The sequence below is a fragment of the Mauremys reevesii genome, linkage group 5, assembly GCF_016161935.1.
Source record: "Mauremys reevesii isolate NIE-2019 linkage group 5, ASM1616193v1, whole genome shotgun sequence".
In the NCBI taxonomy this organism is placed as follows: Eukaryota; Metazoa; Chordata; order Testudines; family Geoemydidae; genus Mauremys; species Mauremys reevesii.
The window spans coordinates 8,266,724-8,283,156 of NC_052627.1; the positions used below are offsets into that span (position 1 = coordinate 8,266,724).

Genomic DNA, 16,433 nt, shown 5'->3' on the forward strand with positions numbered 1-16,433 from the left:
GTAGAAGAAACTTTGGCCAGCCTGGAGTTGGTGCATTGGTGGAGGGAGGGCGCCAAAACAATCCTCCGGCTCTTGCACCCATGCACCAGAGCCTCCCTGGGGAGCGGAGTCGCTGCTTCCAGGCTGAAAGTGGGAGGGATGGGACGGGAACGTGAGTGAGAAGCAGCCCGTGGAAAGGATGGCAGGGCAACCTCTGTAGGGCAAGTGACACCCCAGAGCCATCCAGAGGAATTATATCTGAGTTGGCCCAGCCTGCCCCAGGGCCCAAGCAGCAAATACCCACCAGCATGTCTGAGGGTGTGTGGGATACACTGAGGTGTCATGGGGGCTGGGCCTTACTCAGACCTGCTGGGAGAACAAGGAAACTTCTCATCTGGTGCAGCTTGTGTAACAAGCAGCCACAACTGCTCAGGGGAGCACAGGTGCTGTTCCTCTCTGCGGGGTGTCAGACTGTGGCCCCACTCCCTTCCCCATCTGCCCAGTGAGCAAGCTGGCGACAGTGCAGCCTGCAGACTGGGCCACAGGGAGTTTGGGGAAAGACCATATGTCATCCCTGAGGCACACACAAACCCCAAACACCCATTGGGGTGGTGTCCCTCTGCAGGGCAGTGCTTGTCAGGCACATTTCGGCTCTGAGAGCGATTGGACTGAAGTTGTACCAACTGTCCGACTGCCATAGCAAACAATCAGCGCAGGCGAGGACCGTCCAGTTCAAAGTGAGTTAAGAGGTTCTGATTTCTCTGAATTGGCGCAAAGGGATTCTCATACAGCAGTCTGGTCGGGTTAGGTTTTTTTTGTTGCAATGTTCCTAACTTTAAATATCCCTCTGTAACAGGGCCGCCCACCTCCCGAGCACCCACTCATGGCCAGAGGTGCCTCTGCAGTGCCCTGCTACCATTTCCTCCCAGGGCCCCTGAATACCTCACAGTCCACAGGTAACTACCACAGTCCCCTCCTAGAGTCCCATTTATCGAGTCTTTATGTACTAACCCTCCAGCTCCAACCCCGGCTCTCCCCCTTCAGATAAGGAGCCCCCAGCCCTTTTCCCAGAGCTAGGTCCCAGCTCAAAGTCTCTCCAGCTTTACCTGGCTGGAGCTCAGACTTCCTCGGCCCCTCTGGTTTCCAGGCCCCAAGTCCTTGGGTCTCTAGCAGGAGCTAGGCCCAGGACTCCCAGGCTGTACCTGGCTGAAGCTTCCTCAACAGTCTGGTTCTGGCTTCCAAGCCGAAATTCGTCTTTCAGGTGGGGTCTCTAGCAGGAGCCTTCAGCTCACAGCGGCTCTTCTGTGTCACAGCTCCCTTGGTCTCAGGGTTTTCCCTGCAGGAACCTTTCACACTCTGTAGCCTCTCCGCCATTCACACACACACACACACACACACACACAAAACCATAGCCTTCTGCTGCTCCTTATGGGACAATCCCCCTGATATAGCTCGTTCTGTAATCAGGGTTAGCTAGCTGCAGCCCCTACGGAAGAGCCATGCTAATACACCCCTCCCACAAGAAAATCCCACAATGTGGAGTAAAAACACACAGGCTCCATACTAGTTTGGTTCTCACCAAAAACACTGAATACTCAAAGTAGATTGTAGATGTTCTCTGCACAAGTCCTGCCTGACCTAGATACATGATGCACAATCTGTCCATGCAACCTTAATTCAGATGCTTGGGCAAATGCGTTATGACACCACCTTTAATTACACGACCACAAGTAGTTTCCCCCCCACTGTGGACCCCTGCCTCACCCAGGGAATGGATCGGAACTGTGCAGTGAAAAAGACTGTTCTCTGAAGGACAGGGCCAGCAACGTGTCCGTACACGGACACAAGAATCCGTGGTAAAAATTCTGAGGTCCATGGTAATTTTTCCAAAAATGGAATGACTGAATGACATACCTCACCCCCCAAAGTCCGTCACTAAGGACAGTCATTTTATCAAGTGTCCGTCGCGCCACATGGTGGTGCCCACCCCTGCTGAAGGACCCCACCTCATCCACTCTAGAAGGCCGCGTCTACAGGATGAGGCAGGGCACTCCAGGGAATGAAAAGTCTGGGCCTAAGGTGCTTCAATACTAACTTTGGGCCCAGTTTGCTTTTTACAGATTATCCTTCTCCCTCGGGGAGGAGGGATAGCTCAGTGGTTTGAGCAGTGGCCTGCTAAACCCACAGTTATGAGCTCAATCCTTGAGGGGGCCATTTAGGGATCTGGGGCAAAAATCTGTCTGGGGATTGTTCCTGCTTTGAGCAGGGGGTTGAACTAGATACCTCCTGAGGTCCCTTCCAACCCTGATATTCTATGATTCTACCCCTCTGACTCTGCATGTTCCCTTTGAATGGTTAATGTCCTCTGCCACCTCCTTCCCCCCTACACTCCTTCTTCCTCTGCTGCCTCCTCCAGGAGCAGGGTGCTCAGCACTTCGGAAAACCAGGCTTTTATGTAGGACTCTAAAAAGGGATTTAAGAACCTAATTTTAGGCTCCTATTTTTTAATATCTTGAACCGGTGCTGTTCAACATACTCATTAGTGATCTGGAAAAGGGCGTGAACAGTGAGGTGGCAAAGTGTGCAGATGATACAAAATTATTCAATATAGTTAAGTCCAAAGCTGTCTGTGAGGAGTTGTAGGAGGATCTCACAAAACTGGGTGCTTGGGTAATAAAATGGCTGGTGAAATTCAGTGTTGATAAGTGCAAAATAATGCACACTGGAAAAAATAATCCCAACTGTACATATATAATGGTGGGGTTTAAATTAGGCGTTACCAAGAAAGAAATCTTGGAGTCATTATGAGTGGTTCTCTGAAAACTTCAGCTGAATGCACAGCAGCAGTCAAAAAGGCTAACCAAATGTTAAGGAGTCTTAGGAAAATATCATACTGCCACTATATAAATCCATCGTATGCTCACACCTTGAATACTGTGCCCAGTTCTTGTTGCCCCCTCTCAAAAAGGATATAGGAGAACTGGAAAAGGTTCAGAGAAAGGCAACAAAGATGATCAAGGGCATGGAATGGCTTCTGTATGAGGAGAGACTAAAAAAAGATTAGGGCTGTTCAGGTTAGAAAAGAGATGCTAAAGAGGGCAGAGATATGATAGAGGTCTATAAAATCATGAAGGATGTGGAAAAAGTGAATGGAGAAGTGTTATTTACCCTTTCCCACCATTAATAGGCGACAGGTTTAATTCAAACAAGAGGAAGTACTTCTTCACCCCACATGCAATTAACCTGGGGAACTTATTGCCATTGGATGTTATGATGGCCAAAAATATAACAGGGTTCAAAAAAGAACTAGGGAAGTTTATGCAGGATAGCTCCATCAATTACTGTTAGCTAAGATGGCCAGAGATGCAACCTCATGCTCCGGGTGACCCTAATCCTCTGATCACTCCAATGGCCCTGCTCTCTATGCTCCCCTTGAAGCTCTGGTACTGGCCACTGTCAAAGACAGAACATGGGGCTAGACGGACCAGTGGTTTGACCCAGTACAGCAGTTCTTAGAAACAGTTTCATGAAAGCACGATCCTTTATTATCCTTCTCCTAGAGACTGCATTAGTATTGTGTTTGTGACAATGTTTTTAATACTGATAGACAGTCATAAATTAATCATTTAATCACTCAACTTCTTCAGCAGAAAATCATTATTGGATTCCATACACTGATCAGCAGAGTTAGCTAATCAGTTTCATCTCCCAGCTTACTGTAATATTTTTTTCATATTGCACACAGAACTAGCTATTTTTCTTGTACTATCAAATCTAATTTTGAATCGAGACGATTCACACATGTCTTGCAGTCAGAAAGGAAAATTACATCAGTCTGAAAATGCTAGACTGACTACTGGTGCCAGTTTAAAATAAAAAAAAAAGAAAGAAAAAAAGAAAGAGAGAGAGAGAAATTACTTCAGAAACAAACAAATTTTTCAGGAAGCAATCCCTACAGGAATCCAAAACCAGATACACACTGTTTGTTGCCAAAGATTTCATATATAAAAAACATCTGGTGCGGCCAATGTCCTGCTGTTTGTGCATTTTTTAAAGTTCTGAAATTAGCAAGGTCTTGGGATTGACATAGCAAAAATGAAAGAACAAAACCAGGCGATCCATCTGTGATGCTGCTTAGTAAGTATCTATCAACATAACGTGCCATTTTTAATTTCCATGGGCCAGTATTTCTTATAGCAAGGGTTCTTTTTTCCCCAGTTCAGTCCTTATACCAATCCAGTAGGAGTCTGATTCTCTAACCCACTCCGCCAGTTTCATGCAAGCATAGTTCCATGTTGGCATGCAATGGGTGTCATAGAATGGAGAATTAGGCCCTTGATCTCTGACTGTGTCCAGCCATGCCATCTTAAGGCACAGAGAGCTCTCACTGAGTTCAGTGGGAGCTGGAGGTGTGTAAAGCCTACAGCATCTCTGTGTGGGTCACACGTTTTCGCTCTCGGGGTGAGCGGCTGGTATACTGCAGTTGTGGTGGCGGGAAGACAACTACAGGCTCCTATGTGCGCACATCTTGTTTGGTAGCCACAAAGGAGGTTTTCAAAGGCACGAAGAGCAGTCAGATGTCCAATTCCCATGGAAAGTCAAGGTGAGTAATTCCCACTTGTAAAATCCCCCCCTCTAGCTCTATCTCCCAGTGCAAAGGATCCTCTAACCTTTGACATCTAATGGTATCTAAAGCAGCAGGGAGCAACCTAAACTTCCAGGCTCTTTCAGGGGAATGTTTGATACATAAATCCAGCTACTTTTAGCTCATGCAAATAACTCTTGCTCATCTTCTGAATAAGGACTGAAGGTTGAACCAGAAATAGTGCATTCTCCTGGCGCTATTATTTAATTTGGACAGGGCTGTACAATGTCTATGTGGATGCGTAATGGATTGTGCAAACGTCACATACTGAATCAAACAGAGGAAGCATAAAGATGTCGCTTCAAGACTGCACAATAAAATAAACACATAAGGCCCATTTTACCATTACGTTACTCCAGTTCTGCTACAGTGTGATTCCACTGATCACAATGCAGTTATGCTGGTGTAAATCCAGAATATCACACTGGTGAATCAGGGCTATAACTTCCATTATTTTTTGACATGAGCTGCATTTATCATCCAAACCCAACAGGCTATGATTTCCCCACAAAAGATCTGGTAATAACTGTATAGTGGGTACATTCTTATCTCAGTGCACAGAGAGTCAGCTATGCATATAACTCCTAATACAACTAGTGGGAGATCTGGGCATAATTCACAAGGTGGAAGTGTTTGTTTACAGAAAGTGGGGATCGTCCATATCTGATCTTCTCACCTACTGCTACATTTATTGATCTTTATGTGCATTTAGCTCAGCGCATCAGGGAAACCTCCACTGCTGTTTATGAAATGCTAGAGTCAACCCAATAACCTATTTCGCCCAAGAAGAGAACTGCTGGCAGCAGCCTTTGTGATGGGGACAATGGCAAACTTCGTTAAGGGCCATGACACTTGTTTATTTGAATAAAACAGGTGTTTTTGCAGGTGTCATGCTGACATCTGCCAGTGCTACCCTTGAAGGCTTCCTGCCACATCAATCTGCAGTGAGCAGTAACCCAATAGTTCTTTTATTTCCTCTCCTCGAGCTACATTCGCATGCTTTGCCTGACACATCAGCAATCCAAATTAATTACTGGGGCACGGACTTGATTAGTTACAACACATCAATGGCCTCTCGGGTGGCTGCTGAACCTACAAACGTGTACCTGTGCTGTTCTAATGAAATTTAATCCCGCTCAGCCTTGCGTCTTTCTGCTTTGCAGCCAGGACTCTGAAATTTGTTTGTCACTCGGTAGCTCGTGCCAGATTTCTCCAATAAGAGCATTTCCTTTAAAAGGAGCAGGAAAGGCTGGCTTGGGAATCCGGCAGCAGAGCAATGCACTGTATTTGCAAGAGCTCTGAGTGTGGATCTTAAGTCTGGGTCCATGCTCCCAAATGCCATTAGCCGGCTGTGCTTGAGGAGCAGGGTACTAAGCCCTTGCAGGAAGCTGACTGCGTGGGTTCCACATTCAGCCCTCCACTAAGGAAGATCATTTGTAGTACAGCAGCTTTAAGGGAGGGAGAGTGAAAAGACGCAGAACATGGTAGGGCTTTTGAGGGCTCTGACCACAGTGCCTACCAGGGTGTGTGAGATGCAGAGAAGGGTGCACATGGTGCTGCATCCTGTGTACGGGGCATAACCGTGGCTCCCCCTTCCTTGATCCCCTTGGCGTGTCTGTGCTCCCTGAGTGCAAACAATGTAAATCTGCTTGGGCTTTACATGGGCTGTGCGAGGTGGGTCAGGCTCTTTATTCCCTCTGTTCCCTGTCTGTGCACAGAGCCTAGCTCTGGGTAAGGGGAAAATAATTCCCTACTATCTTCATCTGCATGATGCAAAACTGAAATGAGACAATGAGCAGTGACATCCCTGACCTGAGCCAGCAACACCTCCCCATCCCGAATCCTTTCGGGTTTTCACTGCGATGAGAAAGGGGCACTGGGGCGGCCTCCGTCTTTTCACTTCCACTCCAGCTGCCGCTCCAAGATCAATTAGCCATTTGCTAAACCAGCGAGTCCATTTAAACTGCACTACACCTGAAATCTAAAGGTTCCCGCTATAACGTCCCTCCGCCAATAAGGGAGACAATTACGTTGCTCTTGTGGGTGAAGACGTGGAAATGTTAGGCTATGAAGGATTCTCCGTGCTTAATTAAAAACAAAAAACCCGACCAAAATGCACCCTGCTGAGAGGGAACATTCCTGGTGTTCCAAGGCTGCAATAATTATACCGTGAAATGAGGGAGGGGGAAGGGGGGGAACCACAACCGCCTGCATAGGAAAGGATTCAAGGCCCAGTCTTGCTACTTCCACTTATTTCAATGGGAGTTCCACCCAGGGTGGCCGAGAGCGGGTTCAGGCCCTGGTGAAAAAATTTGTTTGGGCCCCTCAGCAAGGGCAGGCCGGCTAAACAGGGCCGACGAAGTCAGGGAACCTGGGCCCCGGGCCCCCTTCCGGACTTCCGGGCCCCGGTAATTTGTACATGTTTCCCCCCCTCTCGTCAGCCCTGGTTCCACCCCACGGAATGGCCAGGGCCCCCCACCCCAGAATCTTAGCCCCTTTTGAAGTTCCACTTACCTGCCTGATTTGTGGTTACATTTACAGCTACATACTGCCGCGCTGCAGGGCTCTGGTCGGACACTCCGTTCACTGCCTCAATTTCAAAGGTATAGTTTGTGTGAGCAAGCAGGTCCACCATCATGACAGAGGTGTTTTTCAGGCCGATTTGCTGGGGGAGGTACCTGACATGACTGCCACACGCCTCACACAGCCCCGAGTGGGAGCTGCACTTCTTGCATGCAATATAATAAGACACATCTTTCCTTCCACCAGTGTCAGCCGGGGGAATCCATTCCAGGAAGACACTAGTCTCGTTAACATTTGAGATGGCATTCCGAGGAGCTGAGGGGGGTCCTGGTTTGTAAAGTAAAGTGAGAAAAACACAGGGTGAAAATAGCATTCTTGTCCATCCTGCTCTGCTCTACTCTCTAGGCTGAAAAGAGGGGCTGCACTGCTTGCATGCCATGGGGCACCCACAGCCAGTGCACAGCAGCAGCTGAAGGGCTGGCAGGGCAATGGGGGGTCACTCTTAGCTGTCCCTCCTCGCTTTGAAGTGTGTGTGTTGGGACCCACCCACCCATCTGATCCAGGAAGACAGGGAGGAGTATCCTACCAAGCGCGTTCCCTTGGGTGTGCTCCAAGCCCCTGCCAGCCAAGAGAGCAAGGGAGCAGGCATCAAGGCTGAAATCCTGGCCCCACGGAAGTCAATGAGGGTTTTGCCATTGATTTCAGTGGGGTCAAGGTTTCACCCTAAAGGTACGTTTGCACGGCAGCTGGGAGCTGCAGTTCCCAGCTTGGGGAGAGAGAGACGATGATGAACATGCTAAATATAGCAGCAGGGTGGCGACAGCACGGGAAGGGGCTCAGATTGCTGCCTGAATGCAGACCTTGAACAGGCCTGTAGTTGGGCGGCTAGTCCGCTGCGCTGTCCGCGTCTCCATGTCCACGCTGCTGATTTCAGTGCACTAGCTCAATCAAAGCCAGCACATGTCCGTCAAGCCGAGCTGTGAAGAACCGTCCAGTTGCAGTGTAGACACACCCCGTGTGGATCCAGCTCCTGTCTAGACATACCCCGTGTGGATCTAGCTCCAGCCTAGACACACCCTGTGTGGATCTAGCTCTGGTCTAGACACACCCTGTGTGGATCTAGCTCTGGTCTAGACATACCCTGTGTGGATCCAGCTTCGGTCTAGACATACCCTGTGTGGATCCAGCTTCGGTCTAGACATACCCTGTGTGGATCCAGCTTCGGTCTAGACATACCCTGTATGGATCCAGCTTCGGTCTAGACATACCCAGTGTGGATCTAGCTCCGGCCTAGACATACCCAGTGTGGATCTAGCTCCAATCTAGACACACCCTGTGTGGATCCAGCTCCGGCCTAGACATACCCCGTGTGGATCTAGCTCCGGCCTAGACACACCCTGTGTGGATCTAGCTCCGGCCTAGACATACCCTGTGTGGATCTAGCTCTGGCCTAGACACACCCCGTGTGGATCTAGCTCCAGCCTAGACATACCCCGTGTGGATCCAGCTCCGGCCTAGACATACCCCGTGTGGATCCAGCTCCGGTCTAGACACACCCTGTGTGGATCTAGCTTCGGCCTAGACATACCCTTGTGGATCTAACTCTGGCCTAGACACACCCTGTGTGGATCTAGCTCCGACCTAGACACACCCTGTGTGGATTTAACTCCGGCCTAGACACACCCTGTGTGGATCTAGCTCCGACCTAGACATACCCTGTGTGGATATAGCTCTGGCCTAGACACACCCTGTGTGGATCTAGCTCTGACCTAGACACACCCTGTGTGGATTTAACTCCGGCCTAGACACACCCTGTGTGGATCTAGCTCCGACCTAGACACACCCTGTGTGGATTTAACTCCGGCCTAGACACACCCTGTGTGGATCTAGCTCCGACCTAGACACACCCTGTGTGGATCTAGCTCCGGCCTAGACACACCCTGTGTGGATCTAGCTCCGGCCTAGACACACCCTGTGTGGATCTAGCTCCAATCTAGACACACCCTGTGTGGATCTAACTCCAGTCTAGACACACCCTGTGTGGATCTAGCTTCGGCCTAGACACACCCTGTGTGGATCTAGCTCCGGCCTAGACACACCCTGTGTGGATCTAGCTCCAATCTAGACACACCCTGTGTGGATTTAACTCCGGCCTAGACACACCCTGTGTGGATCTAGCTTTGGCCTAGACACACCCTGTGTGGATTTAACTCCGGCCTAGACACACCCTGTGTGGATCTAGCTTCGGCCTAGACACACCCTGTGTGGATCTAACTCCGGTCTAGACACACCCTGTGTGGATCTAGCTCCAGATCCTGGAGAACAACACACGCCAAAGAAATAGCCTACCCAGACTGTAAGTGATATTACTGCATCCATGTACTAAACAGCAGCCTTTTCCTCCGCTTCAACAAAGCGTTGCATGGTAAGATGTCTGAATGGCTACTCTCCAGTTTTTTATTTTGCAGAGTGTCCACGCTTAGGATGTCTGCCCAGCCCGGGGAAGGGTGTTCAAGGGTTAAAAAGTGCTGATGCAGCTTTTCACAGCTCCCATAAGAATGGTACTTCTTTGCCATGGGCCATATCAGACATTCAAGCCAAGATTTTCAAAAGTGACTAATGATTCTGGATGCCTCCATTTTTGGGTGTCCGGCTTGAGACACTCTCAGAGACGCTGATTAGTAGGAGGTGCTGGGTTTGTGCCCTCTGAAAATCAGACCCCTTTCAGGAGGATCAAGTGGGACATCAGGGGGATCAAGTGGGATTCATAAGTAATCCCTAGTTACTTATGAAATTCTTGGCTACACTCTATGGTGGAACTCCCAGTGAAGCCAATGGGACTGTCACCCATGGGCTAAGGGCAATGCATGAAATGCAGGACATATGGCCCTTTTTCTGGCCAGGTTATAACAATCGCAAGATCAAATTTTCTTTTTCAAATCCGATTGAGTTGTCAACAGATAATGATTTTGGAGGAGGGAAAATACCAGCCAAACCCTGTTTTAGGAAATATTTTTGTATAAATTTGTCTTGGAGACTGAGGACAAAATTCTCCTTTGATGTGATGGGAAAGGGTAATTTTGTACAGAAGGATGGCAGTAGCATACAACATGTTGGTGATCTTAACAATGGATCTGCACATTGTACCTTGACTGCATTGTGATGCAGGAGGAAGAAAGGGACATTTATGAAAGAGTTTCGCTGGTTTTGAGTCATGGTGTCACTGGGATTTTCAAAAGCCTAAGGGAGTTAGGCACCTAATTCCCATTCAGTCTGAATGGAAACTGGGTGCAAAATTCCTGTAGGTGCTAAAATCCGTGAATGCCTCCTTGAAAACCAGCTCCAACATGCCGCCTCCTCTCCCCAGAAAGTGTATGCAGATTTATTTAACTGCATTTCCTGACTCTATGTGATTCTGGTCATATGGCTATAATATTTAAATATTTCAAATAGGTAATTCTGTGAAATTGCAATTATTTTGTAAACAATAAACTTTTTCCCTAGCTACTTTTTCCTATTTTCTTTTTTTATGTCTGTAAAATTGATAAAACTCATTGTGAAACCTTGTAGCAATTTGCAGCATGTGAGCTATTTCAGCTCAAGCTGCTCTGATTCTCCTAGGAGATAACATTTTAGCCAATTCTAAGAGAAATTTGCCCTCACCAAAACAAAACAAAACAAAAAAAAAAACCCTTGATGTAAAATTAAAACAAAAAGAATGGCTTCGGAAAGTTCAACTCAGCTTTTTCGGAGTTATATATTCAGTTCTGTGGATCATGTTTTTAAAACAGACTGCCTTAACTGCACACACAGGCAGGTAGTTGAGCATCTAAGCACCTATTTGTGCATTCAATTGAAGGAGCCATTGGTGAAAATTTGTCTTTGGGTATCTGCTCTCAGAGTCCAAAGAGGTGGAGTTGAAGAGGCCAGTAACAACTGAATCCTGCAAATGTTTATGCACACACATAGCTTTAAGCACGTGAGTGGTCCCATTTAAGCCAATGGCATCTTAAAATAAAGCATATGCTCAAGTCGTTGCAGGACAGAAGTGTATAGAATGAACTGCAGCATACGTGCAACCAGGGCCACCCATGGGGGCGGGGGCAAGTGGGGCAATTTGCCCCAGGTCCCGGGCCCCACAGGGCCCCTGTGAGCCCTGGCCCAGCGGTGGTCCGGGTCTTAGGCGGCATTTCAGTGGCAGGGGGCCCTTCAGTGCTGCCGAAGACACAGAGCGACTGAAGGGCCCCCCACTGCCTAAATGCTGCCGAAGACCCGGACCGCCGCCGGGTGAGTACAAACACCGCAGCTCCCCCACTTTGCCCCAGGCCCCCTGAATCCTCTGGGCGGCCCTGTGTGCAACTCCTACAGTAGCCAAAGGGAGTTTTTCATGCATATGAACAACAGTCATTCTAATGATAAATATTGTGTATTATTCAAACCAGAAAACAAAAATTAAACCGATGCAAAGAAGGAACTCACACAAACTGGCAATTGGCAGTGAGGGCTCCCCAAAAAGTATCTGAGAATCTTTATGGATTCCACTCTAACGCTCACAAACCACCCCACAGGTATCCAGCATTGGTTTAGCTAATGGCACCATAGCACATGAACAGTTAAAACAACTTTCAGCCCCATCAGACCGATACAACGGAAGCTACAGAAATTCAGGCCTGGTGTTGTGCTGAGTTAAATGCATTGCACACAAGTACCTTTGACCGGTTAAATTGCCCAGTTTTTCTTTCCACTATGTGATGACTCTTCGCGTATACTAATAAACTAAGAGGGAATGTAGGGTGCGGGAGGGGGAAGTCAAGCACAAGAAACACTTATTGGACAATGTGTCTTTAACCATAGGTAAATTATTGCTTTACTAAAGTTTTTACTCGCTCTGTACAGAAGAGTCAGCTGCTCTTCTGGAAGGCTTAAAACCATCAATTTCAATAGCAATGCTTTGAAGTCACCGGCACTCCATAACCCATAAAACTGGCCTTCTCAAAGGAGCTCTACGAATGATCTTTAGTAGTTTGCAGAAATCTAACAAGTACTATTTGAAGAATCTTGAAACTGTGCTCCACTAAAACTTTGAAAAAAATCACAGTGGTGAGAACAAAATGCTATTTTATTTTCTGAGGATCAGGGAACCTGATATCTGCTCAGATGGTACATTTTTATTTATGACCTCTCTTTGTCAAGGACAAAGAAGTTAGTTTACCAAAATAATCATAATAAAAAAGATAGCTAACTTGTATATTAAGCACATACTGACTTACCCACCCCAGATCATGATTTACTGACTCAAAAGGAAACTGGCTGAAGACAAAGTCCAGATTTTCTTTCATGGACAATAAATCTGAAATATTGAATCAATGTGTGTGTGTTTTTAAATACATTCTCAGAGACAAATTCTGCTCTCTGATACTTACGCACAATGCACATTAAAGGGAATTGTGAACTTTTTTCTGAGGGCAAAATATTCCCTGAAATGTTCTCATCAGAAACTTCTGTTTTATGTTATATTTTATACCATTGTTTTTTTATTTTTATTTCCCTTTAAATTGATGTCCCAAAGAGGACAGAAAGCTATCATTTTATTTTTAAAAGCTATTTATCTTCTGGGAAGTGAATAATAATTTTCACAAAATTCCCTGAGAAAAAGACACTGAGTCTGACTGAGGACATTTTTCCAAAATTTAACAGGGTATCATCGATTTTAAAATCACATTAAAAAATTATTACTTATTGTTACAAATTCCGGTTCTAAGAAACTAAAACTTAAAGAAATTAAAGAACAAAACATCTTTCGCAACTCCTTTTTTGTTATTCCTTTGAGCATTTGACAGCCCTTCATATATGATCAGTTTCTGTTTCGCTTTTCTAGTGAGTTAATCAGTTTCCCCTGTTTGTGTGGGTCTTTCACATAGCAACATGGAACTGACAAGCATTTTGAAAAAAGCCAGGAAAGCATCATTATAAAACCATAAATACTGGCAGGGAGACTTGGCAATGTAATACTTAAAACTAATTTTAAGACCCCTTTTACTAGATTTCAAGTTGATGAAATCTCTTAGTGCAGAGGGCTAGACTAGATGACCTCTTGAGGCCCTACATTTTGATGATTTTATTAACTTTTGAAGAAGTAAACAACAGAAACGTAGTGGCTCTGACGGTATGTCCAGACTACCCGCCAGATCGGCCGGTAGCGATCGATTTATCGGGGATCGATATATATCGTGTCTCATCTAGACGTGATATATCGATCCCCGAACGTACTCTCGTTGACTCCAGAACTCCACCAAGGCAAGTGGCGGTAGTGGAGTCAACGGAGGAGCCACAGCCATCAATCCCGCGCCATGAGGACTGGAGATAAGTCGAAATAAGATACGTCGACTTCAGCTACTCTATTCCTGTAGCTGAAGTTGCGTATCTTACATCGACCCTCCCCACCACCACCAATGTAGACCAGGCCTAACAAATGACTCTTGTCAATCAAACATGATGCAGGATTTTTTTTTCCTGTATGTAACTGTGGAGTGGTCATCGAGGTCCACAGTTTCACCAGAGAGGCCCAGGATGTGTTTTAGGAGGGAGCTTAATAAAAAGGTGGGAACTTCCTGGTGACCGAGTTCTCTAGTTGCTGCTTAAGGCCTGGTTCTTTGTATCTGTGTCCTCACACTACAGTAACACAGAGCAATGAGCCACAAATTGGTGTGTGTTGGTAGGGGGTTTGTTGCAGATTATGGGTGTTGTAACTTTCATCTGCCCAAGAAATACCCCCAAACCCTACTAACGCACATCCTGGCATGCCTTATTCTGTTGGCAGAATAGGACCTATTTAACATATGTACTCTTCCACTATACAGCTGGGATTGTCACAGAAACCCAAGGGAATCAGCCACTCACTGGCCACTGACTTGCAATGGAAGCTGGGCAGCTAACTTGCCTGAAGCCCCTTTGCGAACCGGCCTACGCGTATAACTAGCTTTTTATCTATGTTTGGAACATCTTTATTTTAAAAGATATTTTTTCTCCCCTCCCCCCCGACAACACCAGGACTTCACTAGCTGGACTCTTCTTCCATCTATCTGCCTGTTACCTTTAGGCAGCATTGCCTATCACAAACGATGTGAGGCTCCCCCTTCCCGCCCTGTAGTCGCATGGCCCTTTCAAGAGAGCAGCACGTTTCAAGTCACCTTCTACTGTGAAAACCAAGTGGAGAGACGTTCAGTGATCCCAAGTCAGACCCTGATCCTCTGGCTGTTCTGCGTGAGCCATCCCTTCCAGTGCCTGGAGCCCCCTGGAGGCAAAGGGGCTCATCGGCGTGCAGCAGCTGACAGGATCGAGAGCGAATTGGAAGTGGCCAGAAAGAGCAGCAGGGTTCATTGGGAGACATGGGTGGGAAGCACTCTTGGTGCCCCCACCCCGGGCCCTTACTTATTCCCACTTCTCCCCGCAGCCCCTAGCACCTCTCTCCCAAGGTGCTTCTGTCAATTTATCCAGCTTAGCTTAGAACCTGCCCTGGGAACTGCTGCCCTGTCCTGTTTTCTGCAGCGAGGGTGCTAGTCAAATAACCATGGTGACACGGTATAGATCAGTAGGGTGCTGACTGGTGCACAGCTCTTCTAGGGCCATCATGACATCTAACCTTCTACTGCTGAAAACAGTCCCTAATAGAAGGAGAGGAGAAAAAATGGAAAGCAGAAGCTCCTTCTTCACCTTGTCCCAGCTGTTCTGAATATATTGGCTTTTTATTATCCCTCTTCTGTCTCGGAGGGTCACTTCTGCCTGTTCCCATCCATAGAAGCTCAGGTACTTTTTCAGTTCCTTTCAACTCCCTTTCTACTATAAAATCCCATCTGGAATATTGCCCAGTTCCCAGTGAAGGCCCTCATCCTGCAAAGATGTGTGCACATTCCTAACCTTATGCACTGTGGTAAGCTGACTTCAGTGGGACTTCTGACAGGGTGAGGTTATGCATGTGTGTAAGTGTAAGTCTTTGCAGGACCAGGGTCAAAGTATTTAGAAGAGGAAGTGGCCAAGATGCAGTTACAGGTCTACAAGCTGCAGATGAAAGGGTGGCTTCATACTCTGTGGGGAAAAGAGTGATTGAAAACTATCATTTGCCCCCTCCCTCTCCTCTGTCTCCAGCTCCCAACATACCAAACTGCTTGTTATTTCTCCCCCTACAATATTTGCCTCCCCCATCCACTGAATATTGTGAACAAAGGATTTCTTTCTTTGCGGTAGCTTTGGACAGTCAGTAGCTCCCACCAATATCACTATCCCGAAGTAGCTAGGAGTGCTAGACACCTCATTATTTCTCTGGTTGCTCAAGCTGACTATTGGGAAATAGAATAACTCGTGACACTAAGTGGCACCCATATATAGTGTGTCTACCTAGATCTATAGCTAAATAACTATATTTTAACACACACACACACACACACACACACACACACACACACACACACACACACACACACACACACCAGCAGCGTACAATTCTAGATGCTGCACGTTCAGTTCCACATGCTAAACTCCACAAACACCTACTGGATCAAATCCCTACTTTAGAGGCCAAGAGCCCTGATTCTGCTCTCAAGTCCAGTGGTGTAAATCCGGAGTAATTTAGATGAAGCCAGTGGATTACAGCAGTGTAAAACTAGCACAAGTCAGGTCAGGATCAGGCCCAAAGCCTGTAAAAGCACTTTCTTTGTTGTCATTGTGCCCATTCCTTGTGTGTAACAGCGCAAACGGATTAAAAGATACACAGTGTGTGCTTACTTGTACAGGCCATGGTGGGTGGGTCCGACTCCCTTCTGAAATAGTGTTCTTCACACAGACAGGAGGTGGATGCTTCCTCGTGCGTGTAGCTGTGAGGGGGGCATTTACTGCAGGATGGGCTCTGGGGAGAGGCCTTGAAGAATCCAGGTCTGCAGACTGCAAGAGAGGAACCGGAGACTAAATTCTTCCAGCAAATATTCGTCCCCTTCCCATTTCTTTTTAACACACATCTTTAGAGGCCCTCTTCACTGCAGCGGGGAGGTGGGATTCCCGGCTCAGCTAGACATTCATGAGCTAGCTCTGCTCAAGCCAGTGTGCTAGAAACAGCAGCGTGGCCAGGGCCGCATTGGCCGCAGCTGGGATCTCAGATGGGACTGAACCTGGGCAGGTAGCCCGAGCCACAGCCCACTCCGCCTTGGCCACGCTGCTATTTTTAGCCTGTCAGCTTGAGCAGAGCTAGTGCCGGTATGGCTCCTCTAGCTGGAAATTGCCCCCGCTGCAGGGT

At 47.2% G+C, this 16,433-nt stretch overlaps 1 protein-coding gene across 6 annotated transcripts in view; it reads right to left on the bottom strand.

The window, feature by feature from the left end:
• Window positions 1–16,433, bottom strand: part of EPHA5 (EPH receptor A5) — a 334,695-nt gene that overhangs the window by 135,254 nt on the left and 183,008 nt on the right. For 5 of the 6 annotated variants that reach the window (XM_039540351.1, XM_039540355.1, XM_039540353.1 and 2 more), the window contains 2 exons: window positions 15,929–16,084; window positions 7,139–7,474 (listed from right to left, as the gene is read on the bottom strand). In XM_039540351.1, coding sequence (XP_039396285.1) covers window positions 7,139–7,474; window positions 15,929–16,084 — 492 coding nt within the window. The remainder of the gene's footprint in view (window positions 1–7,138; window positions 7,475–15,928; window positions 16,085–16,433) is intronic. The other variant, XM_039540356.1, reaches the window with a different exon arrangement.